This window comes from Crinia signifera, chromosome 1 (assembly GCF_055691185.1).
Source record: "Crinia signifera chromosome 1, ASM5569118v1, whole genome shotgun sequence".
In the NCBI taxonomy this organism is placed as follows: Eukaryota; Metazoa; Chordata; class Amphibia; order Anura; family Myobatrachidae; genus Crinia; species Crinia signifera.
Genome location: NC_139217.1, coordinates 445,954,704 through 445,982,677, shown reverse-complemented (window position 1 = coordinate 445,982,677; position 27,974 = coordinate 445,954,704). Strand labels below are relative to the sequence as shown.

General features: G+C 44.8%; 1 protein-coding gene across 3 annotated transcripts in view; it reads left to right on the top strand.

The window, feature by feature from the left end:
- NIM1K (NIM1 serine/threonine protein kinase) overlaps positions 1–26,712 on the top strand; it is a 71,108-nt gene extending 44,396 nt beyond the window's left edge. For 2 of the 3 annotated variants that reach the window (XM_083154086.1, XM_083154094.1), the window contains exons 2-4: positions 14,978–15,828; positions 19,059–19,327; positions 20,705–26,712. In XM_083154086.1, coding sequence (XP_083010212.1) covers positions 15,537–15,828; positions 19,059–19,327; positions 20,705–21,454 — 1,311 coding nt within the window. In that variant the 5' untranslated portion in view covers positions 14,978–15,536 and the 3' untranslated portion in view covers positions 21,455–26,712. The remainder of the gene's footprint in view (positions 1–14,977; positions 15,829–19,058; positions 19,328–20,704) is intronic. The other variant, XM_083154104.1, reaches the window with a different exon arrangement.
- Positions 26,713–27,974: the final 1,262 nt, after the last annotated feature.

The window sequence follows — 27,974 nt, the reverse complement described above, 5'->3', positions numbered from 1 at the left end:
TGTGATCTTGTGCAATCACAGCCTGGGTCCACCTCCAGCATAGTCTGACCTTGGGTTACTCAGATTTGGGATTGCCATACAAAAGAGCATACACACGCACACACACACATACATATGCAGAATTTACAATTTCTCCCACTACTGTAAAGCACAGTCTTCCATCTCTTACGGAAAAGCAGCTCTTCTGAGGAGGTGTCCTATTGTCATTAAGCCCCACCCCTTTTACAGTAAATGCCATGATTTGTGAGCCCCCGTGGAGGGGGCGGGGATAAAATGCTGAGATTTATGTCATTTTAGCCCCACCCCCTCCCCGAAGAGCAGCAAATTGGTGGTATCTAACCAGCAGAGGAGGGGGTCTGGGGGCATGCGGGAGGCTTGTCCACCTTTACGTAGGACCACCAGATTTTTGAGAGGCTCCCAGCTGTTCTGGGAGGGTAGGCAAGTATGCTGGTTGGTAGTTTATCACTCTCCACTTCATCACTTTTCAAGCTTAGTACATCTGGCCCAGAAGTTAGTTTGTTGGCACTGTATCTGTCCCTACTTTATCTCTCTCCGAGGCTTAGTACATCCGTCCCTATCTGATGTTTCTGGGATCGCACAAACCATGTTACAGTGATGAGATCACTGGGCAGACTAGGGGGAGCAGGTGGAGTGTATCTGCTGTCACTCTGCTCTGTCTGTACTTTGCTTCTAAGTGATACTGAGCAGATACTGAATCTCCTGCCTGAGATGTTACATAACGCTGCTGCATGTAGCTCGGTGCTCTCTATGGAGGGCCTGATAACACTGCTTGCACCACCACACTATCATTGCTGGTGCTGTCACTATACTATTCCATACCTGCCAGGAGACGCATCACAGAAGGGGCATGTCGGGATCATGGAAGGAACCTGACACTGCCCAGGGGCAGAAGAGCACTAGGCAGCCCCTTACCCCTCCCTTTCAGCCGCTCAGTTACACTGTCACTGCCGTAGGCACAGTAGCTAAGCTGAGCAGCAGTTACTGACACAACTACCAGGCCAGTCTGTATAGTGCCGTACACTATTGCTTGTGCACTGATCGCACCGGTGACACTCTAACCAGCCCTAAGCTAGGTGCAGATAATCTGTCTGATTATGGCCTGCAATGTAAGAAATTCCGTGTCTATATACTGTATGCAGCCACTTTCTGCAATACGCCTGTACTATGTTACATCTGCGTCTGATTAATAGTATAGTTTTTCCATCTGTGTGCGCGAGCACCATCGGGACACATGCATTGTGCAATACACATGCACATGCAGAATTTTTTGCAGCTGACAGGATTTACACCAAGATCCGTCCTATAGCGCAGGGAGTAGAGGCAGATTAGGGGGCGGGGAACCATAGTCTCAGTTATCCCACTGGGGTGGCCTAACCTGGAGCCTCTAAAAGCATTTTTTTGTTTTACTTTGTATTTTAAAGAAAAAAAATTGTGAATATTCCCAGTGCTGACCAAGACTCCTCCTGGCACTTAGTCGCTGCCCCTTAGTTTGGCAAAATTGGTTTACTTTTTGCTTGGTAGGTAAATGGGTTCAGTCTAGTGGCGGCTCTTACCTATGTGGAGGAGGGGTATAGCTGCGATGCTGCCCCCCCTCCACTGCCACCGCTGCTGGTCCCCACCACAGATGCCTGCTGGTCCCCTGCTGCCAGTCCCAACCCCCCTATCACAGTACCGGCTCATGCACAGTAGCTTCTTCGGTACTGCGCATGCGCTGTCCACCAGCCTCTATGGGCAGCTTCAGCCGCAGTCCAAAGAAGCATATTAAATACACGGCCCTGGGTCCAGCACAAGCGCAGTATCATCCTTGGTATTGCACATGCGCAGAACCCGTTTTTATGGACTGCCCCCACAGCACAGTCCCGGAGGAAGGGAACACCTCCCAATGGGACTGCCTTGGGTGACTGGCAGGTCAGACTTCCGAATAGGAAGTTACTGCCAGTCACAGTGAAGCCAGTGCAGTCTCACAGCCTGCAGCTGGCTTCACACAGTGGCGGATTTCATCAGGGGGGTTGCAGCCCATAGGTAAAAACGCCACTGGTTCAGTCACCACAGCTCAGATCTATTTCCTGCTCCTCACCAGGCCCTGGACAAGCTCCGCCCATAGTATTTGTTTAGTCAGTGTAGGAGATAGCTTTATTCTTACACTGCAATTTAGATTTCCATTTGAACCAACCCCACTAAAATCTAACTCTCTCAGCGCATTTCATCCGCCCCGCCTGCAGTGAAACATGGTTTTGCCCATTTGTGGGCAGAATCTGTATCTAGAGCGCAACTTAACCTAATAATCTCTAAGAAAAGATCTTGTTTCTTTTTCTGCTGAACTTTATAGGTTAATTAGAACGAGAGAGATTGTGTGTGCGTGTGTGAGTGCAGGGCCGTTTCTAGAGGCGGACAAGCCGTGCAGCAGCCTGGGGCGCCGCACGGCTTGTCCGCCTCTAATAAACAGCCGGGGCGCCCGGCAGCAGCTCCCCCCAGCGCTGCCTCCCTTCCTCCCCCTCTCCGCCTCTCAGCTCTCACCGTCCACCGCCGGCGCCGCTGATTGATTTCCCAGGGGAGGGGAGGGAGCGCATCGTGGTCTCTCCTTCCCCTCTCTCACTGTGTCACTGGGCTGTCAGCCAATCAGGAGACAGCCCGCGATGTATGAATGGCTGACAGCTCAGTGAAGGGGAATGAGAGACATGCGATGCGCTCCCCTCCCCAAGGAAGATGAAGAAGAGGCAGCAGCAGAGGCGATGGCAGCAGGGGGAGGCACAGTGAGTTACTGTATGCTGCTTCCGGCACTGTGGGGCATATTGGCACTGTGGGGCATATTTGGCACTGTGGGGGAATATATCTGTGGCACTGTGGGGGCATATATCTGTGGCACTGTAGGGGGCATATTTGGCACTGTGGGGGCATATTTGGCCCTGTGGGGGCATATATCTGTGGCAAAGTGGGGGCATATATCTGTGGCACTGTGGGGGCATATTTGGCACTGTGGGGGCATATATCTGTGGCACTGTGGGGCATATTTGGCACTGTTGGGGCATAGCTGTCACTGGGGGCATATATATGTGGCGCTGTGGGGGCATATGTGTGGCACTGTGTGGGAATAGCTGTCACTGTGGGGGCATATATGTGTGGCGCTGTGGGGGGCATATCCAGCACTGTGGGGGCATATATCTGTAGCACTGTGGGGGCATATATCTGTGGCACTGTGGGGGCATATATCTGTGGCACTGTTGGGGCATATCTGTCTCTGTGGGGGCATATATGTGTGGCGCTGTGGGGGCATATGTGTGGCCTTTGAGGGAATAGCTGTCACTGTGGGGGCATATATGTGTGGCGCTGTGGGGGGCATATCCAGCACTGTGGGGGCATATGTGTGGCACTGTGGGGGCATATTTGGCACTGTGGGGGCATATCTGTGGGGACATATCTGTGGGGACATATTTGGCACTGTGGGGGCATATGTGTGTCACTGTGGGGGCATATATGTGTGGCACTGTGGGGGCATATCTGGCACTGTGGGGGCATATTAGTAAATGGCATCAGTTGTGCGGCAGCGGCTCGTGGGGCATAATGTGTAATGGGCATTACGGTGTGGGGAGTATTGCGTAATTGCCATCCCAGTGTGGGGTGTAATGGGCATCACGGTGTGCAACAAAAATGTGTCATTTTTATCACGGTGTGCGGCGTAATATGTAATTGGCATCACAGTGTGCGGCATAATGTGTAATTGTCATCACAGTGTGCGACGTAATGTGTAATTGGCATCATGGATAAATAGTGTATAATGATTTAAGTAGCCTGTCATTGTTTGGCCTTGATCTGTGAGGCGTACTAGGTCACTGTGTGGGCCTTTATGTTTTTTATGTCACTGTGTGGCCTTCAGCCCGCCAACTTAAGTGCAGGAGGACAATGACAACTCCTGCGGTAACCAATGTCTGGTCATGCAGGTCGCAAAAGTGTGATGTAAGGTAATTGTTTTCCGGCTAGGCCACGCCCTTATATTAAGCCACACCCCCTTTAAATTAAGCCACACCCCTATTCTGGCACGCGCCTCCGGCGCGCTCAATTTCTTCTATGCCATGTTATGTATTTGGGGGGGGGGGCGCATTTTTTTTTTTCGCCCTGGGAGCTAAATTGTCTAGAAACGGCCCTGTGTGTGTGTGGGGGGGGGGGAGGTTAGGTAGTTAGTTAATGTTAGGCTCTCCACATTTGCGTTAAATCAGTCAGCTCCTATCACCTCTTTCTTATTTCTTTAATCTGATGGTTTTCTCTACTGTCTATGGCCCTTATTCTGATTGACGCGGACTTTACCGCATACTTTCGGATCGCGTCTTTACGGCGTCTGCGCATGCGTGGAGAACGCAACGCGCATGTGCCACGCCTTGACTCGGTACCAGTTCGGCCAGATCCCGTCCAGAACTGTTCACCGCTATCATTCGGGAAATAGGGGCGTATTATGGGCGTCATGCGGAATGACACATGGGCGTAGTTTCAAAGTGGGCAAAACGGGGCGGAAACATGGGCGGACACGGGGGAGTACACTTATGTTGGGGGGCGTACATTCGGAAACCACTCCGAATGCACGCGATCAAAAAGGGCAGAAATGTGCGGTGTCCACAAGTGTACTATTGCTTTGCGGACACCACTCGTTCATGCGGTAGGCGAACGTACGCCTAATGACTACAACCATTAACACCTGAACCCAATAGAATCTACTCCTTTACTCATTACTCACTAATAGGACGCTTGTCAGTGCTTTAATTGAAACCATTGCACTTCAATTGCTGTAAGGGTTAATGTGTGCAATGCATGTGTTAGGCATGCTTGTAAGGATATATTGGCATCTAATTGATTCCAATTCAAAATAAGAAGTTTTTTATGAGGATAGGTAATTGAATAAGTGGGTCATGTGATGTATAGCAGAAGATACTTCATAGTGGGTTGTTTGGCGTAAATACTCCGCTTACGTGCGGTAGCACCGCTTGGCTCCCGTTCGGATGCGGTATTCCCGAGCATACTCTGTAATACTCTGTAATACCGTGCCGAATCGGAGTGTTTCTCCCGCACACGCATGGTTTGTATGTCGTCCGTAAACACGCCCTGTTCTTAAAGAGTGAGTCCGTCCGAATGCGGAGGACACGTGGGCGTTTCTACGGACGATGGCCGCATGCGGCAAAACACCGTTGCGTGCTGACCGCTCCGTAAGAATGCGGGAATTTCCGCACAGATCAGAATAAGGGCCTATATTACAAGACTGCTACTAGGGTATAAAACAAGCACAAATGTTGAAATAATACCAAAAACCAGGAGAGAAATAAAATGACTGTTTTAGGATGTTTATACTATGAATTGACATTAAAAGTGAGGACAAGACTAATTGTTTCATCATCTCTATGGAGTGCGGCTAAAAACAATCAAGGTTTTATTGCTGGGTATCCAGCATTACATCAGCATCAGTGTGCAACAGGGATTGGGAACTGACAATGGCACTGGATCATATTGTAGAAGTGGCCTGGCATGGGCAGCACCAGAGGTGTATCATGCAGATTAGCCATAGTAGCGTCACTGGATGGCAAAGAGTTACTTTACTACAGAGATGGATAAGAGAATGCATGGGGACAAAGCATTGTAAAGAGTACAGTGGTCTGTCTGTGTGGGGTGGGGACACAAGTCAGCAAACAAAACAGGAAGCAGATGTATGGCGGCACACCGGGACTCATCCCGGTGGGACCAGCAGCCAATCTGCCCCTGCTTACTAGTTTGCAAAATGACTAGTGTAATTACATCATTACAACATTAGTTAGAACAATCTACAATTTAAAAATAACTTATAACCTATTCCAAAGAAAGGCAAACGTGGGATGACCACCAAATTCATGGGACTGCAGCTTAACCATTCTCTGAATTCTGTAATGCCTATCATGCACTTTATGACTAAAATATTTTAGGCATCACCAATAGTCATAAGGTGGTGAGAGCTTGCCATCTCATCTTATGATGGGTATTAATTGTATGTTTATACAGTTCTTACATGGTGCCGGGTGAGTTAAGTAGGTAACACTAGATTTGCTGACTTGTGCTCCAAGGGAGCTTCCATCAATGGCAGCAGCCAATCAGTAGAGAGCGTTAAACCAACTGTCATCAGAGACATTGCACATGCATATATCGACACTGGTTATGTTGCCATTGTTGAAATTCTGTCTATTTTTTTTTTTTTCAAATTTGTTTTTATTTTCAAGTTCAAAAATTCTTGATATACATTTTGTAATATTTCGTCAGAACTTGCATACATTTTCATTTTCAATTTTCGTTTTCATTGAACAAGTTTAACTATCAGTGTTGTGACATCTTTCGTCTTTTATGCAATTCAAAGTGATGACGCATTCACGAAAACATGTGTTATTTTATGCGAAATATAATTAAGAAGAGAAAAAATAAGAACAAAAATTATAAGGGATAGGTTTAGGAAAGAGGGGAAAGGAGGGGAAAAAAAAAAGGGGGGGGGGGGGAACATGCGCGTCCTAGACAGTCAGTTCCAGTTGTTACTGGACAATTGGTGGGTCCTGTAGGAGTACTCTAGTTTCGTACCAGAGGGTTGTGTGGAAACATTTGTGTATTTGTTGTTTAGTTTCTGTTGGAAGTGTATCTATATAGCTCTCCCAAATTTCAAAGAAACCTTTAGTTTGAGATTCTTTGTGTAGGGTTGTTTCGGTCCATTCAAGTTTAAATATTTGAAATAATTTTTCCTCAAACATTGAGAGTGAAGGGGGTGAGGTAGATATCCATTGCTGTAATATGCATTTTCTCGCAACTGAGGATACATACAGCAGCAATTTCTTACAGCCAACTGTAATTTTGGGGGTAGTTGGTAAGAAGCCCAAAATGGCCCACTCTGGTGTCAATGCCAAATAATTTACTAAGTGGTCCACTGTGAATTGTCTTATTGTCATCCAGAATCTTTGGATTTTTGTGCATTCCCACAGGCAATGGTATAAATTTGCGTCAGAGTGGTTACATTTCGGGCATAACGAAGAGTTAGCGAGACCTATCAAACTAGAGCGGTAAGGAGATAAATAACCTCTGTAAAATATTTTAAAAAACATGTCCTTGTAGGATGTGGCGGAAATTGTTTTGGTAGAATATAGTAAAGTATTTAAAATGGTTTTTTCATCTAGGTTGGGAAAGTGTCCCCGCCATTTAGTGATGCCTGTTTGGAACTGGCCTGTGTAGTATGGTTCTCTTAGTATTTGATAAAAATATGTTATTGCTTTTCTAGTGTAGCTTATATTTAAGAGCGCTTTGTCAAACTGGTTATCCCAATCAGCATCACTTAGGAATGTTATTACTTTATTAGCATAGTGTTGGATTTGAAAAAAGGCTAAGTTGCAGGGTGGTAAGAAGTCATGAAGGGCTTTTGCTTGTGTTTATGTTAATATTTTTTTGGTTTCTTTATTTGCGAGTTGTCTAATGGAGCGTATCCCCTGAGAGTGCCATGATCTAAACGGTTGTGTTGTTGAGCCATGTTGGAAATTGTTGTTACCTATAAAGGGGAGATGTAGTGAATATTGAGTATGTAATTTGTTTTTGTTGCGTATCGAATGCCATGTAGACCATGGAAATCCTGTCTATTTTAACCCTGGTGGTAACCATAATGATAGCCTTAACCCAAATGGTAACCCTAACTGTAAGGGGGGTATTCAATCCCCCGTCGCTATTACCGACAGGGGAAATAGCGGCGGGTGCTTATTCAATGCTAGACAGAATAGTTAACCCCTTGAGTAGTGGGATTTGCTGGGGCAGGACAAACCTACCAGGGCAGGCTTGTCCTGCCCCAGCAATACTCCCCATTCAAGGGCAGCAGCCAGTCCCGACTCCCCCCTCCTGTCGCTCCCCTCCCCCCCCTGTTCCTGACCTCTGCCCTCCTGCGATCTTACGCCGGAGCTCCGTGCCGCCATTCGCACTGTATCAGTGACCAGGTGGCAAGCCACAAGCGCTCCCGAGTCCCCCCCCCCCCAAAGTCTTCTGCCGAGATGCCTGTTGAATGATTTCGGGAAAGACAGCATTGAATTGGCAGATGGTGTCTTACGCTGATAGTTCCGGTATCGTTTATTCCTTTTTATATGGAATAACTCTAGGAAAAGGAATCCTCATGTATGACGATCCTCAAAGAATGTGATTTATTCCTCCAATTTTTCCGAAAAACTGGTGATCCGATGTTCTCTGCAAATGGAGCCCCACTGAGGGTGGAAACGCGTCGACTATCAGGCGCTTTTTGTGTTTGAAACATGACATATGCAATGTGCAGAAAGAAGGTGAATGGCGGTACAGTAGCAGCTTAAAAACCTTCCTGTTAGCCTCTCGTTTTTTCAGGTACTGCCGGGAGAAAAAGCACAGCAGAACAAAGTTCTTTTTGTGATACCACACACCCAGTTTGTGCTAAGTGAGGACACCTGAGTGAATATCCCATTATTGAGACGCCACATAAAATTCTTGTTGGCCTGAATTTGTTGGCTGAAAGTTTTAAGAGGAGGAGCCTCAACAACAAGGCTGGCAGTTTGAAACAAGGAAGAAGGCCTTCCATTCAATAAAGGTACAAGCTGTTATTCCAATAATAGGAACAAGAGGTTTCTCCAATACAGGGATCAGGTGAACCTGAGAGAACATCGGATCACCAATTTTTTTTTTGGGGGGGGGGGGAATTGGAGGAATAAATCACATTCTTTGAGGATCATCATACGTGAGGATTCCTTTTCCTAGAGTTATTCCATATAAAAAGGAATAAATGATACCGGAACTATCAGCGCAAGACACCATATGCCAATTCAATGCTGTCTTTCCCGACATCATTCAACAGGCATCTCGGCAGAACGGACCCAACTTTAGAAGCAGTCGGGCCCATTCTGACGAGCTCCCGGCCCTATCTCGCGGCCATGCCCCCTTTTTCGCATTTGGCAGGCGGGACATTGAATCCTGGAAAAAAGGTAAACAGACACCTGGGTGTCTGCTTGGGGCGCCTGAGTGAGCGGTAGGGCCTGCAGCAATCAGAAGCAGGGATTGTCAGTCCCTATAGAACAATAAACAATTGGGGGGGGAGATTGCGCAGAATTGATGACAGAAAGGATTAGTATAAAAGTAACAATACCAATTTATTTGTACATACAATACTTTAAAATGAGGTGCAATTGCCTGGGGGGGTTTAGAATACAAAAAATGGGAAATGGGAAAATAGAAAAAGCTGCGTCCAGTACTGGGTGTTAACACCTTATTCTCTGGCCAGTGGAGGAGGAGAATGTGGACAATGGAATAGTCCTCATAGACACTGGGACTGGAATCCCTTTGCAGAGTGTCCTCCAAATCTGAACTGGGATGGTGTATGTCCTTGATTTGGATTCTCTGTGGTATAGGGTTCCTCTTTAAACCATAGGTCAGTACCTTAGATAGGTGGCGTTCCTTCACAGGTGGGTACTCCAATTGAATGGTTGGTGTATGAATGTCCCGGTCTAGTTCTCCTTTGCTGGTAGAGATGATGTAGTTTTTCTTTGGCCAAGGTGATGTCTGGATGGGCAGCAAGAATGGGGGGGGGGGGGGTGGCTGGGTAGCCTGGCCAACGCGTTTCACTGCTTAGGAGCAGCTTTTTCAAGGGACATTGAATCCCGCCTGTTGAGATGCAGTTGAGCGGGCCGAGAACAGGACCGGGATTAAATACCGCCCTAAGGGCGAGATGTACTAAAGGGAAAATGCGGTAAAACCCCCGTTTTACCGCATTTTCCTATGTACTAAAACCCGTTCGCAGCGGTTTCGCAGGGCAGGGTATCGCCACCTTTGGGTGGCGATACCCTATAGAAGCCTATGGGCTTCTTTTCGCCGCCCGCCGCGTCGCCGCAACCCGCCGCCTCGCCGACCCCCCCTTTCCCCCCTCCCTTGGGCTTACCTTCTTACAGGTCCTCCTGGACCCCGGAAGGTAAGCCCTTCCTCCCCCTAGCAACGCAGCCGGACGTCCTTCCGGCTGCAGGGGGAGGAGGAAGCGCCGGGGACAGCTTGCTTAGCTGTCCCCGGCGTGAAAGCTGCAGAAGCCGGCTGGGAGGTGACGGAGACCCCCCGCAGACCACAGTACAGGTATCGCGGGGGGCCTCCGTCACCGCATCGCGATGCCAGCCGCATATGCGGCGGCATCGCGGCGGGGGGGGCGCGAAGGGCGGCGATGTATTTTAATACATCCCGCCCTAAACCTTTCCAATCTGTCACTGTTGACATTTTGGAGACGCCGAGATTAATGATGGACATTTTGGCCATGTCGACTTTCTGAATGTTGACATCTTGAACAGAGAGTTAGTGAATGAAGATTGTAAAGTGTTGGCATTTTGTAGATATCTACATTAATGATGGACATTTTGGACATTTTAAAAAGTGTTGACCGGTGAGTTAGTGAATGAAGACCATAAAGATTGCTTAAGTACCTTATTATTTTGTTATTTAATTCAAGTGTGCAAAACAAAATGGACAGCACAAGTTTATTTTGATTTATTCAGGACTATAGGGAGGGGTGTGTGAGCGCCACCATTGCCCCTCAGCCGCTGTATCTGGCTTCAGTAACGCTCTACCTGGAACGTCCGGCCAGTGCTCTTTAATCTCTCCTGCGGATGACCCGCCCCATCATCTGTCCTCACATGCTTGGTTCAGGACCGGCATGGGGAGCCCTGCTCCGGTGCTGGATCTGTAAATGTCCTATTACAAATGTGGCCTTTGCTGTATCGGCTTCTTGTACTAGCTTTCCTCTGCTTATTGTAGTCAGTCCATTCAAATCCGTTTATTGTGAGGATCAGAAGTCTAGGAAGGCATACTGTAATTTTTTTTTATTTTTTTTACTTGAGATATTGGGAGATGGGGTTAGTAAACAGCACACAGTGTAAGGCAGAATGCCAGCAGCATTGGACATCTGGTCCATATACTGTAAATCAGGATCACACTCTTCTAATCATTATTGACAGTAAACATGTTATTATGGAGTCTTGTTTTCCATGGGCCAATTATGAATTTGTGTGATGTTCTTTGATGTTACTTATGTTAGTTGCCCAGGGACAAACACAAGCAAAAGATCAAAAGGTTTTACATAAAGACAAAAATAATATATACTTTGCTGTGTGCTAGGTTTTGAACATTCAGGCATACAAATCAATTTGCAATAATCTGCATTCCTAATTCCCTTGTGCCTTGTCTCAGTGATGTCACTAGTTCCTGGTAATGCTGATTGGCTCAGTATTGGTTCAGCTGACAAAATTACCCTGGTACAGTAGTGAATGCGAAAGGCACAGAAGCTGCATATTTGGATGCGGCTGCTGTGCAAAAATATGTTAATGTCACAGAAAGCATGAAAAGACACTTCCTGCCAGCATCTCAGATTCAAGTACTGCAACCGAAGATAGAGCATCGGATCACAATCTTGACCATCGGTTGCACAAGCTTGAGGCTACTCAGAATGGCACTTCATCTCCTCTACCGGGGCCAGTAAATCTGCCATCATCTGGCAGTTGGGATTCTACCTATTGGGATTCCCACCAGTGTAAGTGTAATATACATAGCTTGAGTGGTAAATTTCAATAAACAAAATATGCCAGTAGCATGGCTTTCCTGGACTATGCAATGTCTGGAGTCAGGGACAGCCAGACGGGAGCGGTGGCTGTATTCAGCGCAGGTCCGTGGCTATTTCATATCTCGCACTGGCTTGTGCGACAATTGGGACTTGCAGTCCGGCAGCCAATCAGGATTGGCAGTGATGGCTCCTGATTGGTTGCCGGACTACGAGCTCCAATTGGCTCGCGAGCCGGCGTGAGATTTAAAATAGCCGCGGAACTGCTCTGATACAGCCGGGCTGACCACCGATCTCTGCCTTGCTGTCATTGGCCGCTTTGATTTAACTTCCCCTTGGAAACAAGCATTTCAGTCCCTCGTGGCAATGAGCATTTAACTCCCCTTTGGCAACGAGCATGTAATCCCACATAGCAATGAGCATTTAACTTCCCTGTGGTAATGTGCATTTAACTCCCCCATGGCATCGAGCATGAAGCCCCTGGCATTGAGCAAGATACCCCTAGTAATGAGCATGTAGGTAAGTGGCACTTATGTGGCACAATATGTAATAGCCATTTGGTGTGTGGTATAATATGTAATGGGCATTATGGTGTGTGGCATAATATGTAATGGGCATCACGGTGTGATGCATAATGTGTAATGGGTAGTATGGTGTGTGACATAATTTGTAATGGGCATCACAATGTGGCATAATGTGTAACGGGCATCACGGTGTGTAAATGGGAATTACAGGGTGTTAGATGTAACATTTACATGGCATTACGGTGTGCGAAATCAAGAATAGAATTGAAGCAAGGGTTACAAAAAACACAGTAAAGGTGGGTCATGGGGCGGATGAATGGGTGGGCTGAGGGTGGGTCAAGGGGCAGGCCACTGTCCTGGAATCTCTCAACACAAAGATGGTAACCCTAAAATCAGCATTCGTTTGGGGTAAAACAGTGTTTGGCTTCCACAAATGCTCCCAGGTAGGGATGCCTATCCCGGGGCAATTTTTTTAATCCTGGTAATCGGGATTGAAAAATGCTCAATCCGGGGATTGGCATCCCTAAAAGAAAATTGCCCCTGTGCCCCACATCCACTTACTTTTGGGGAGCAGCAGAGGGGGGCAGACGGCAGCGGTGCGGAGGCAGAATGGAGGCAGGCTGCGGGTATGACGCGTGCTGCCGGGAGAGGTCCGGCGGCAAGTGGGTTCCGGAGCTGGTGGTGCAGTGCTGCGGCTTGCGCAGCTTGACCTATGACCGAATCATAGGCCGCACGCAGGGTTGGGAACAGCCATGCAGCGTCTGAGCATGTGCAGTTTAATCCCCAAATTCCGGGATAGGATACTGCAATCCCGGGATTAAATCCCAGACATTTGCTACATGGTGTTTTAATATGATCTAGCCCATCTCCGGCAGGTACTTGGCGGGATATGGAATGCAAGGCTCACATGCAACACCTTGCAGTAGTGTATGGGGGCCTTAAGTAGTCATGTGCAGTAGACTAATATATCAGAAAACAAAGTACAGTATGGAACATCTCCTAAGGATGCTTTTACCCGCTGGCATGTGATTGGAGACTAATTTTGCTACACATTTTAACTTTTTATCCTAGACAGCGACAGTTTCTTTCTTTATATTCTTTGAAGTTTATGCAAAAAAGGGAGAAACAAAAAAATATCAAACGTAAAAAAATATGTAACAATAGATATCGAACCATGGGCCTGATTCAGACACGCTTGCTAAGCAGCGTATATTCGTTGCCTAGCGAGCAGGTAAACACCGCCCCTCCCCATTCAGCTGCATGGTTCTCACTAGCGATATCCTCCATTGTCCTTTTATGTACAGATGACAGAGGACATCGCTGATGAGCTGTGGGAGCGTGCATCGTTAACGATTTAGTCCGTATGCACTAGATAATATGCACTAAAATATAGTTAACGTTGGTCGTTATCGTGATATCGTTAACTATATTGTCTAGGGCAGGGGTGGCCAAATCTGCCTTCAAGGTCTACCAACAGTGCATGTGTCTCAGGCAACCTGTGGATCTATAGTAGGAATGAATGCAGCAGGTTTGAAAATGTGACAGTTAGTAATGACTACAGCTGTGCACCAGCTAGGTGATTTGGGTCATGTGACAGTTAGTAATGACTATAGCTGTGCACCAGCTAGGGGATTTGGGTCATTTGACAGTTAGTAATGACTACAGCTGTGCACCAGCTAGGTGATCTGGAAAATGTGACAGTAATGACTAAAGCTGTGCACCAGCTAGGGGATTTGGGTCATGTGACAGTTAGTAATGACTACAGCTGTGCACCAGCGAGGGGATTTGGAAAACATGGACCGTTGGTATTGTAGATCTCGAAACATGGACCATTTGGCCACCCCTGGTCTAGTGTGTACGATTTTTTTATTTTCTTTATTTCTATATTACCCTACTGAGTTATGTGTAATGGGGGTACCCTCAGTCATTTGACGGTCCCATGTTTTTTTTTTCAACCCCTATTATCCCCTGTGCTTGTGATTCTTTTCCCACCAATATGGTAAAATTTGGAAGAAATTGAGTCTCCCTGGGCAGTGTCTTGAATCTGTATCCACATGTAGGAGAAGCTTTCTGTTTCTGTAGAAATATAACAAATGCCATCATCAAGTAATGGAAATTTTGGGGCAGGGCTAACTTCCATGATCAAACAATTTAGTATTATGAAACTGTATTCATAAATAAGATATACCATTGTGCATAATTCAAAACTCCTTCTCCGATGTGTCTCTCCAGCATCATGCCCCTGTGTATCTCCAGCCTCAAGCCCCCAAGTCTCTCCAGCCACATGCCCCCCATGTCTCTTCAGCCTCATATTGGATATATGGATTGGCCTACAGTATATGAGAATGCCCTTCCCTTCCCTGTTCCATCTCTCCAGTCATAAGAAGTAGGATTCCACTCATGCCTATTTGTGCATTCACCTTCTGAGCATGCATGGAAAATTAATAAAACACTATGTTATGTAATCTGGCGTAGTACTCAGTCCATCAGCCCCATTTATTTGTATAGTTTTGGATATTAACATTATCTGTAAAGTATTTGCAATAACAGATACTGGCCCAATTATTTAGTCAACAGTTATCAACTACGTAACATTTCGTGTTGCGTGCACTACGTTAGGCACATATATTATATGCCATTTAACCGTCTTTACATCTGCGAAGGTCTAATCCACAAATTTAGACTTTTATTGCAAGACCATTAACTTTTCTGTTATTAATCCTGCAAGTCCTGCTGCAGACTCCTAAACTCCTAAGCCAGTGACAGTTGTCTCATTATAACCCCATCGTTATGTAGAAAGTAAGTGATTTACATAAGTGCTAATGACATTCTCTTTCTCCCTCTCTCTCCTCAGTGGATCCAGACGTCTGGCTAACTTTTGAGTAGGATCATGCATCTAATTCAGACTTGTCTGTGCTAAGTAGGCTAATGTGACATTGCTGCCGCTTAATCCTATGTCAAGTCATGTGACCCAGAAAGTGACTTATTTCTCTACAACACTGGCCACTCTCCACTGTCCTGGATAGAACCAATAAACCTGGAGGTGGTGAAGGTAGAGCAGATATTTCAGTCCCGACTAGGCAGAGTCATTGGCTACTAATAGAAGACTCAGGGACACACACAGTACAAATAAGAAGAAGAGTCACAGTATCTCCCACATGAGACCGGACATACAGAAACATTCCGAATGCATTACAAAGAGGGACATTAATAAACTTTTTGAGCAATCCAGAGATTTTTTGAAGACAATTTCTTATATGTCTTTTTTTAGAGTTTTCTCATACTGGCACACTGCTAAACACCCTTGAAGTTCACGTCTGGAAGCTACGAGGATTATGTCTTTGGGACCTGTGGTCTGCAATTATTACAGCATTTAATTTTGTCTGGTAAGAAGCTCAAAAACAGGCGTCCAAATGTTGACCATGACAGCGATGTATATGGGTCCAGGGAGCCAGCGGTATTCCCGGTGGAACCGGCAGAGTAGCCTGGAGGACTATTCACGGTCAGAGGGCTATGAGCAGGACGGTGAGGGGAAACAGCGCAAGATGACACCCTTCGAAAAGATGAACCACGACATGTCACACGATGAGAAGACGGTCAAAGAGATGGCACTCGGGAAGAGGATTGGCTTGTACCGACTACGCGGGGAGATTGGAAGTGGGAATTTCTCACAAGTGAAACTTGGGATTCATGTGCTAACCAAAGGTAATATTTTATTAAGGGACATATGGGGGAAATGTACTAAACCTTGGGGAGAGGTAAAGTGGAGAGATATGAAGTATCCACCAATAAACTTCTAGCTGCTCTGTTACAGGCTGTGAGTCAAAAAAGAGAACAGCTGATTGGCTGGTACTTTTTCCCTGTCCACTTTAAAGAATGCTTCATTGAAAATGTACTGCTTGCCAATACCAAGAAGCATGCAGCCAAAATGTACAGATTTTCTCGAGCTCTTTCCAGAGAACACATATGTAATTATAATAATTAATATGGCTGCTCGCATTCACTAATAAAATACCCAATGGTTACACCGTATGTTGGGCCAGATCCGGTAAAGCAAATAAACAAGTCATTTTGTGTCTGAAACAAACCATGTTGCTGCGCTAGGAGAGCAAATGCATTTATATTGTTTCTATGCAGGGTAAACACTCTCTGCTTTTGCATGTAGCCCAAGATGTTAGACAGATTTATTTTTACACTGCAATTTAGATCTCAGTCGGAACACAAACAACCCAAATCTAAATCTCTCTGCACATGTTACATCTACCCCACCTGCATGGTTTTGTCCATTTGCGTGTTTTTTGCTTTGCTAATAAATCTCACACAGGCCCGTTGTGTAACCTCTGGTTAGGGCCAGACAGTGCCTGTGCAATGGGGATAAATAACCTCTGACCTCTTGACCTTTGCCAAAGTGACCCATGGCTAAAACAGGTTATTCACCTGGGAGAACCTGATCTCAAAAGCTGGCAGTGCATATAGAGATATACATCAGAACCCCGCCATTGAATGATGGCTGTATATCCAACGTCAAATCATGTGATGTGATTGCTAGTTGCCACCGCATCCAATCCATTCTATATACCATTGCAATGGTTCAGTTATGTTTTGCACGCTCAGTTCCATTTTACCTATGCACAGGGGACCCACAGCCAGACCAGATTCTGTGCACCAGCTAGGAAGCCCATCGGAAGAACATTGCTCATTCAATGGTGGCAAGCATCGGAAAGCTTCCATAGAAAGGGAAATTTACTAACATTGAAAGAGCAAAATTTAGAGGGAGATGTATCAAGGCTTGGAAAGAGATAACATGAAGGAGTCACCAACAGCAACCAATCAGCTTACAGTTAGAAGCTGATTGGATGCTTTGGGTATATTCTCCACTTTAACACTCTCCAAGGCTTGATACATCTCCCCCTTATGGTGTTAAACCATTGAGTATCGATGTTCTTTCCTTGGTGCATACTATCGGTACACCTCTTACCCTTCATTTCATTCCTTTTGTTACATTGGATAGTTTTGAAAGACCAAGCTGCTGCCAATCCTTGGTGGACTGACGTCTGCTGAATATTGGTTAAGTCAACAAAATGGCTGCCTCCTCTGAGGTAACTTGCAGTTGTCAGCGCAAAATGCATTATGCATCCCCACTGCTTCATTTGTACATTATTATAGATTGTTACGTGCTCTGCAATGGCCATGTGGTAACTGTTGCTGAAGGCCTTTAAGAAGAATAATATAGCGCTTGTAGGGTTCAGCGATCACTGAATAATCCTCTCAGCCAACCTTCACACTTATCCGGACTGTGCTGTCTGCTGGCAGAGTTACAAGTTCCTGTCACCATTCACACAGGATGAATGGTATAAAGACTCGCATTGTTTCAGGCACAGCAGTTATAAGCCTTGCTTCATGTACCTATAGCAGTCTGGGCCTGTACAGGATTTTCACCCAACCTAAACCCATTTAGGTCCCCTTCGGACAAGCTTTGCTACTACAGGTTGAGTCTCCAAAATCAAACATTTTTCAAGCACTGGCTGATAAAGTGACCCATTTTTTTTTAGCAAATGGACAAAACTAAGCTGCACTGCAGGGGGGGCAGATGTAACATGTGCAGAGAGATTTACATTTGGGGGAGTTATTTTGTTTCAGTGCAGGGTAAATACTGACGGCTTTATTTTTACACTTCAATTTAGTATTCAGTTTGAACACACCCCACCCAAATCTAACACTCTTTGCACATGTTACATCTGCCCCAACTGCAGTGCAGCATTGCTTTGTCCATTTGCCCCCCCAAAAAAGCAGCTTTGCAACTAGGTTTGAATTAGGACTAATGTATACAACCTTTCATGTGCAAAATTATTAAATAATAGTGTATAAAATTACCTTCAGGCTGTGTGTGTGTAAACTGTATATGACACATAGGGGGAAATTTACTAAAGGAAATTTGTAAAAAATTGTTGTATTTGTATCCAGAAATACACTTATTTTTGACATTTACTATCCCGAAAAATACGGCAATTCGTAGTCGTATTGATGTGCTGTCAATACAAATACGAATTGCCGTATTTTCGGGATAGTAAATGTCAAAAATAAGTGTATTTCTGGATACAAATACACCTATTTTTTACAAATTTCCTTTAGTAAATTTCCCCCATAGTGGGAAATTTACTCAGATGGGAATATGACTTCACATGTGATGTTGCTATGGGCAACCAATCAGAATCTACTTCTTATTTATTTAACACCCTCTAGAGCAGGCATGTCCAAACTATGGCCCTCCAGCTGTTGTGAAACTACACGTCCCAGCATGCCTTGCAATAGTTTTAGCATTCCTCACTGGCAAAACTGTGGCAAGGCATGATGGGACGTGTAGTTTCACAACAGCTGGAGGGCCATAGTTTGGAGATGCCTGCTCTAGAAGATAGTAGACAGGATCTGATTGGTTGCCCATAGCAACATGTGAAGTCTTATTCCCATCTTAGTAAATTTACCCCATAAAGTCTTTCTTTGTTTAGACCTGGGTCTCATCTTTTGTTTGAAGATGCTAAAAATAAAACAACATGATTTATCGCTCCTGATCTCCCCCTAAAGTGACAGGACATCAGAGGCCCATATTGAATAATTATTTTATCGCGCTGATTAAGATCTGGTTTAACCGGACAAGTAATGGTCTCGATGCAAAAGGTCTAGTTTGAGGGGTGGTTAAATAGCTACATTCAGCGCCATCTGCTGGCTGCCGGCAGCTCAAACAATTGAATCTCGCCCCAATGACATTTGAACTGTTTAGTCTCTGCTCTGACTTACAGTTATTAAAAGCCAGATAAGGTTACAGCAGGTTTATGATCATTGCTCCAGGCCACAAAATAGGTGTGACTGCGTTCAGGGTTCTGGTCCCCCTTAACGGTTTTAACGTTAAAAAACTCTGCTTGCTTTCTTTACTCCAGAAAAAGTTGCAATAAAAATCTTGGACAAGACCAAGTTGGACCAGAAGACACAGCGCCTTCTGTCGCGTGAGATCTCAAGTATGGAGAAGCTGCATCATCCTAATATCATTAGGCTTTATGAGGTGGTGGAGACTCTGTCCAAGCTGTACCTTGTGATGGAGTACGCAGGGGGCGGGGAGCTGTTTGCAAAAATTAACACTGAAGGAAAGTTATCTGAAGCAGACAGCAAAGTCATCTTTTCTCAGATAGTTTCTGCCGTCAAGCACATGGTAAGGCACCACTTACATCTATGTATGTTTCTTTTGTTTGGATGGGGTGTTTTTGTTCCTTTTGTTTACCTGGAAGCAGGAGGTTGATGGAGCTGATCATAAAGCCATACTATGATCTCCTCACACTTACCTGCTGGATCTACTCTTTAAGATCTCCCAGGAGAGGTCCGAAACGTAGGTAAGTGTATTTTCATTAGCTATCATTTTTCGGGCAATATCTTTCATCTGTGTAAACCTGAAGGACAGGTGTTAAATACTTATGCAAAGGAATAAAGGGCTCTATGTAAAAGTCTTAGAGAGCAGCGCCAGAGCCAGGTACTAAAGGAGGCATGGCCTAATCAGAATCAGTGGTGGTGAGATTGCTTTCTCTGGGAAGCGAATCCCTCCTACTTGGCCGGCCTCATCTTCCGGTGATATTTAGGAATATGGCGCTTGAGCAGTAGAGAGCTAAAGGTGCCCATACACAGCCGATTTAGGTCGACTCGACGAATCGAAATTGGGCAAAATCATCTCAGTATGATGTCCCCTCAAGTCCGATGCGCGGGGGTTGGACCTGCTGGCTGTCTGACCACCTGACCTTAGGACCTCCCTCCCGTCGGTGAGGCGGGCAGGGAGTAGGGACGCATGCGATCCATCACAACAAATTGTGATGAATCGCATGCGTCCCTGCTGCCCGTGACCTGCGGCTCGCGGGGAATCGGGTGGCCGTGCACTGCTGCGAGACATCGCAGCAGTATATGTCCACCTTAAGACTCTGGCACAGAGTATTTTCTTTCACTGTGTGGCACCATTTTCCTGGAGATGTCTCTGGAAAGATGGTGCCACAGAGGAGTATTGACTTGCTTTCCAGAGCAAGGTAAGTATACTCGTTTCCTCTTTCCCCCTTATCTTTGCTCTGTCATTCCCTCTAACAAATAGGGTTTAGTGATACTAAGGAATAAAAGGAAGGGTGGAGTGTCTCAAACTTCACAGGGTACGGAACGTATCCAGGGTTTCTAACAGCTTAAAGGGTGGGGAAGCCATAATTATGGGGGCACAAGTATACATTATAAGAAAAGGGCATAGAACGTTAAGTTGAGAAGAACTCCAGTAAGCAGTGGAATTGGTTATAGTATCAGAAGCTGATTGGCTTTGACTTTATTTCCTTCCACTTAATATCTCTCCAAACTTTGATAAATACCCCCCTTTTTTTGAAAGGAGAGAACAATCTTTTAAGTTTTACGTTTTTATTGTTCTGTGCGCTGTAATAGTATTTGTTCAGTTTATTCTGTTCTCCCTTCATACTGATCTCTCCAACAATAACCTTGACATTGTTAATCTCTTAATTACACTTTTTAGAGAAACCAATCTAATTACCGTTCTTTTCTTCTCACTCAGCACGACAACCAAATCATCCACAGAGACCTAAAAGCAGAAAACGTCTTCTACGCCAGCAACACTAGCGTGAAGGTCGGAGACTTTGGGTTTAGCACAATAAGTAAAAAAGATGAGACTCTGAATACATTTTGCGGCTCTCCTCCTTACGCTGCCCCAGAGCTTTTCCGGGATGAACATTACGTTGGTGTGTTTGTTGATATCTGGGCGATGGGCATTCTTCTGTTCTTCATGGTGACCGGTAGCATGCCATTCCGAGCCGACACAGTGGCCAAATTAAAAAAGTGCATTCTCGATGGAACTTATTCCATCCCTACATACGTATCCGAACCTTGTGAGAGGCTGATTAAAGGGATGCTTCAACCTATACCTACGGAGAGGTGCAGCGTGGATTACATAATGAACAGCGAATGGATGCAGGGAATACAATATCCAAAGCCTCTAGAACCCTTCAGTTTGGACCCAAAACACCTGTTAGACATAAATACTCTAAAGGACGATGAAACAGAAGTGAAGAGCGCTCTGGAAAATTTGGGCATCACTGAGGACCACATTCTCAACAATCGGGGGAAGGACTCTCGGAGCTCAATAACAGGAATTTATAGAATCGTTCTACACAGGATCCAGAAAAAGAAAGCAATAGAGAATGTTCCGATCATCACAAGTCCAGAACAGAAGGAAAAGAATACAAAGAAGCCTCACAGAACCCGACCACAAATAAGGCATACATCAAAATTTTGTTCCATTTTATAAAATGTTATAGATTCTTGATAAAATGAACTTTTCACAAATGCCCAAGAGATGATAGACACCATCAGTTTTTATATATAAAAAAAAAAAAATCAGCGATGCCTTTAAGACCTTTCTGCAAATGTCACAACTACAAAGTTTTGATGAATGATTTGCTACCGGGGTTTCAAAGTGCCAATGCTTCCATTTGAAGACTTGTATATGATAGTGGCGGCCATTTTGTGGGCTGAACCAACAGTCAGCCTACTGATTCGCTAGGTGCTAGAGATGTCACTGGAGTATGAAGCTCTTCAGCCCCTAGTGAATCAGGAACAAAATGGCAACCAGCAGAGTAAGTAAGTGGTTAGCGAGTGACAATTGTGGCCAATTATGAAACACTGTTGACATCTGTATACCTTGTGACGGAGCGATGCATGTACTCACTGTCAGAGAATTTGTAATTTGTATCTTTGTTTTCCTTTGCCAAAGCACAGGTTACAACACATACTGTAAAACCCATACAAATAGTAAAAAAAAAAAAAAACATACATATTAAAAGGCTTACTTAATAAAATGGAGTATAACTGTAATCCCCAGTCACAAATGGCACACCCGCTTTGATCAGTCTAGGACAATTTAGGGTACTTGTTTCCTAGAACGGCCACACCGATTTTGATCGGGTCGGAAAAATTGCGTCGGTCGCATCGCATGCGACCAAATCGCATGCGATGCGACCGACGCGATGGACCCGATTTTTACATTGAATCAAATGTGAATAGGGTCCCTGGGACCCTATTTTACATTTGATTCAATGTAAAATTGTCCCCAGACCCCAAATGGCCCCATTGTGAACGGCACCCCACGATTGACGCCAACCCGAAGCGTGGCGAGCGTAGCGGGCTGCGCTCGCCACACTTTATATTCTCAACTCCACGCCGACGTGGATAGTAGGGGTATGAAAAGGTCGGAGGACGCGTACCGCCGCCCCTCGCGGGCTCGCTACGCTCGCCATGCTTCGGGTTGGCGGCAATCGTGGGGTGCCGCTCACAATGGGGGGGGGGCATTAATTTATAGACATGACGGGGGCATATACAATGAGAAATGGGCGATATTGGCCCATTTCCCATTGTTAGCTATGTAAAATGTGCTTAATCGCGTCCATCGCATCTTGTGCCATTATAATGGCATAAGACCGACGCGATGAACGCGATTACAATGTAAAAAATATTTTAACATTGAACCCTATGGCAAAATCGGGTCCATCGCGTCGGTCGCGTCGCGTGCCATGTTAATGCACGCGACCTTAAGTTAAGGTACACGATTACTCCCGATTGTGGCCGTGCTAGGAAACAAGTACCCAATTTAGACTAAAAAGTAACTAACCCTTGCCAATTTTTTTTTTTAAATAAAGTTAGTGGATCTTTTCTAATCACAAAATCATTAACATGGCAAAATGTATAGCTAAATTCTAAATAATATTTACAAGTATGTGCAATGACGTTTAATCCTTGTGCCAGTCTATAATGCTTCTGTTCACTACACAGAGAAGGCAGATGAGGAGTTACTAGTTCTTAGTGAATTCATAGCTGGTCTATTATTAAATATTGGCTCAGCGCACAACATTTTTGCCATCACTGTGCCAGGTGCAGTACAGTGATACTTCCCATCAGTAAGCGTTTGGTAATACACTTTTCCGAGCAGACACGGCAGATGTATGAAACTTTGAGAAATAACTTCTCCACTTTCTCTCTCTCTTAAATGTTTGATACACCTCTCCCAATAGCACTAACACTTGTTTTCTCTGGCAGTATGACAAGCAAATGGATCCATATACAGACATAATGCAGTTAAAACTAGAATTTCCTTTTTGAGAACCACTGTGTAAAACATTTCTACAATACGACGTGCTGTTGTGGTTATATACAGGATTATGTTTTTATGCAATAATAAGTACTTACTGATTTTTGTGTATGAATGAAGCAGCTGTATGACCAGATAAACTAGTAAACCGTACTCCCTAGTGACTGGCAGGTAAGTCAATACGCGTCATTTACAGCGAGTTATAAAGATGTTAATCTGCTTAGTAAATAATGGCAGCAATGATTAGAATATTTTCCTCTACAAATCTACTTCATGTCACTGTGCTATTCACACGGATCCGTGAATTGAGGCACTTAGCAATTCTGCTTAGTATTAGTCATAATATAAAAACACTAATGATATTTAGATCGTCTAGTTAAAAAAAAAAAAAAAAATAGTTGGATTGACATCTTGGTTGTTGCAAATGAAGATGCATTGACATTTGATTGCTGTATTTTTTTTTTAAAACATCTATTTATTTCTATGTTTTGCCAAAGGTTATGTAATATGCTCGGCTAAGTATTTAGGTTAGATCAAGTCTTACCAGTAGCTTCGTTTAACGGGTGACATTTATGAAAACTGCTGTACGGATAATTACAAAGGAAGATACATTTAAATATAATTTTATATATATTGTGTGAATATATATATATATATATATATATATATATATATATACACCTTTATTTTCTAAACACAACTAGGCACCTTATTTAGAATTTTTTTTACATTTTACAGTTTACATAAATGTCTCCCAATTGATAAGTCTATTTGATGCAGGATACATTATACAATCATTGACTATAGAATATCCTTAAATATCGAATACCCTTCCAATCTGGTGATTCTCGATATATTTGGGATGATTGTAACTGATTTCACTTTTAAATTTAAACCGGAAACCGATTTCATGTTTACATTTTTAGAATCTATTTCCAAAACAAGTGTGACACTACAGAAGCAGAATATTAATTTCACAGTAGTGGTTCTTGTACCTCAGCCCTCAAGTTTTCCTAACAGGTCACGTTTTAAGGATTTCTGTGTGTGGAAACTGGAGGCCTATAACCCAGCAAAATAGAATAATTCACCAGTGCATTATTACAGTAATCCAGAAAACATGACCTGTTGGCACTTGAGAATTGGTCTTTGTAACCCCTGGTTTTCAGCTTGGTATCCGGTCCCTGGGTTGACAATGTTTAGGTCGACAGCCACTAGGTCAACCACTACTGGTCGACACCTAAAAATGGTTGACATACCATAGGTCGACATGGACATGGTTGACACTCAGAAGGTTGTTGCGTGTTGCTCATGTTTTTTTTTAGACCGAGCGAGACATGCGAGGGGACGAGGTACACTTATACAGTGTTAGGGATGCCAATCCCGGGGCATTTTTTTTAAATCCCAGGATCCTGGGATTGGCCTCCCTAATTTACAAAATCCTCCCACGCCCCTCCCCCCCCAACCGACCGCCGCGCACATTTACAGTACTTACATACAGTGCATCGGGCGGTGCGGCTGGGGAGCGGGCCAGACTGAGTGGCTGGTGAGCGGGGTGGGAAGTGCGGGGTCCAGCGGCAGAGGAGCAAGCGGGGCTGGCAGTGTCGGGGTGCGGCCTGTGCAGCATGACCTTTTAGCGTCACGCTGGGTCGGGACAGCCCGGCAGCGCTTCAGCGAGTGCTCAGACGTTGGCCGGCATTAGACTGCACATGTACAGTCAAATCCCAAAATCCCGGAAGTGGAGTCTCCAATCCTGGGATTGAAATCCTGGCGATTTTGGGGCCCAATTCCGGGATCCTGGCGATCCCGGGATTGGCCACCCTATACAGTGTCCATGTCGACATATATCTGCATTAAAACCGTGAAAATATTATGTCAACCATGTCCATTGTAGGCTTGTGGCAACCTATGTTGACCATTTTTAGGTGTGGACCTACAATAGTCCCTGTCAACCATTAGTGGCTGAATTAGTGACTGTCAACCTAGATATTGTTGACCCCCTATACCGTAGCCTTCAGCTTTGCATCATTACCAGTTAGTGGGGTGTCACAAAATTATTTCTTTACATATATATTTTCGACACATTTGCTATCAGTGCCTGACGCAATCCATTTAAAGGTACATGTAGTAAAAGAGGGGTAAAGGTATGAAACAGTGAAGAATGGAGAAGTGAGCCTAGGAACCAACCAATCAGCTTTGAGTTAACATTTCTCAAGTGCATTCTATACATTTCTACGTAGCAGCTGATTGGTTGCCATCTACAGGCTCACTTCTCTAGTTTTTCACGGCTTCCTATCTGTCCACCAGTGGCCTTTAAATGTTGCACCTATAGGTTGGGTTTACACAGAAACCGCATTTACTGTATTGACCCTGTTGGCCTGTTTGCTGCTGTAGTGGCTTGTAATGCATTGACTGAAATCTGCTGTTTAAATACTTCCTGCTTGAGACTGCAATTAAGAGCTTCCCTCCTGTAGGTTTTTTAACACGGAGTTGCCTCTAGCACCCCCTGCGGCTGACGTAGTACACGCGGTGAAGCCGGCTAGACTCTTTTGTGTGCTCAGGCATCATGGGATTAATGTTTTTTTGCAATGCATTTCAGGTACAAATGGCACTGAACAGCTCAAAGGTCACCTTGAGGAACTCAGCGTGATAGGGGACATCCGAAGGCTCATCTGCCTGATGATGAAAGTGTTTGTAGATACAGTTCCCCTTAAATAGGGGTTCAGAAAGGAGCTGCAGGTTGCAGAAAATCCCAGCTCAGTTGCTGTCTACGGCAAAACTTTCACTAGTGTATGCCAAAAACACCAAAGGGGTTTACTTAAAGACACACACACCAGGAAAGGAAACAAACACCATTGACTGATGCTATGCAGTAAATAAAGAGCTGCTAAGGGTATGTCTGATTTATAGTACAAATCCTGCACCACCTGTTTTATTCCGGTGCGCGCTTCGAAGCACCTGCAAAACCCTCTACAGATCGCAGAAACATACTCAGCTATTGACAGTGCATTACAAACCCTGTAGCCACCATGTGTTAGAGATAGTATTAATGGGAGCGGACCTGTTAAAGGAACTCTTCGCTATAACAGACTGTTCACGACTATTGTTCAACCGACGCACTAGAAAACCGAACTGCTTACACTGTGATCCGCTTGTACAAGTCACATGACTCCATCATCCAGCGTTTCTTTGCATGTTCATGTTCTCTCCCATTTCGCTTTCTCTGTTAATTATTGCACCATGTATAATTGAGTATTTTAATATTGTATTTTGCATTTCGCTGTGTTTCTCTGTAGTGCATGCAGAGTGAGCGCATTGATAACTTTTGTTGTAATTCAGTACGGGCTGTACTGAACGCCTCGCAGTGTTATTTTGTTTTGGTCTCTAATGCTGAACGTGTTCTATAAATCACTATTTTCCTACAATCTGGAGACTGTCATTAATCAAATACTTAAGTATTATGGGTGCGTTTATGGCGGCATGCACCTGAAGTTGCAAAGAACAAGAACATAGCATGCTGGGATTTGTAGTTCCACAAGAGCTAGAGCGTTACATGCGGCTGGTCTTTGCGGTAGTTGCAACATTAACCCTTTAGGCCCATACACACTTGGTGACTTTGAGCTGAAAGCCGCTCAAAACACCAAGTTTGAGCGGCTTTCAGCTCAAAGCCGCCCAGTGTGTATGTGGGAGTGCGCAGCAGCGCTCATGGCCGGGAAAGCCGCTCATCTGTTGGTATTACGGCTTTGCATAGCGCTGCGCTATCCAAAGCCGTCTGAGCCCCTGCTGACAGCGCGGGGCAGCGGGAAAGCGGCTTAGTGTGTATGCACCGAGCGGTTCTCCTCCCAGCGATGACAGTGGTCATTGCGGTCCATACACACTGGGCATAATAGCCTTGGCGTGTGTATGGACCTTCGATTGTCATCATCTGAAAGATGTTCAAAATATCCACTAAAATAACCAGTGTCGCTCAAATTTTTTTATAAAACTTTAAATAAAAAGATTATATTTCTTACAGAAGGTAAACATTACAGCAATTTTTACACCTATTTTGACAAATTGGCTTGGCACTGAAAGGGTTAATGTGACTGACTTGGGTAAATTGTTACTGCACAGCTTGCTGTGTAACAGGCGCTTGTTCCGTACACACTGGGCGATTTTTCCCAGCGTGTATGGACAGCAATAATGGGGAAAATGCTGGGCTGAAAATCAGTGCATACACACTGTGCGATTTTTGACCGTTTTAGCTATTTTCCTGGGAGTGGATGACTTTCCATAGCAGGATGATAAGGAAAGCCGTCCACCCTGACGCTCATGTGCTGGTAATACCGTACACACCGTGCGGCTTTTGATCTGAAAGCAGCTCAAAAGTCTGTGTGTATGGGCCTTAAGGTCTCATCTTTTTGCGGTGAGCTACCACCAGTGACCACTAGAGGCCACTCAACAGACCAAATTACTCCTTATCAGAAAGTTAAACCAAAAATGATCTGTTTCAAACTTGCGGGATATGGAGGGAGCTTTGAAGACAGAGATTGGAGGTGGGAGCAGATAGAGGGACTAAGCCGTGATTTTGGCAGGCTTGTAACTAGTGCTTACATAATTATGGGATAACACTACTATTGTGCATCGGTATGTCAGGTCCCTAGTTATCATGCCGGGATTTAATTTTTCCTCTCCACACACTTCCCTA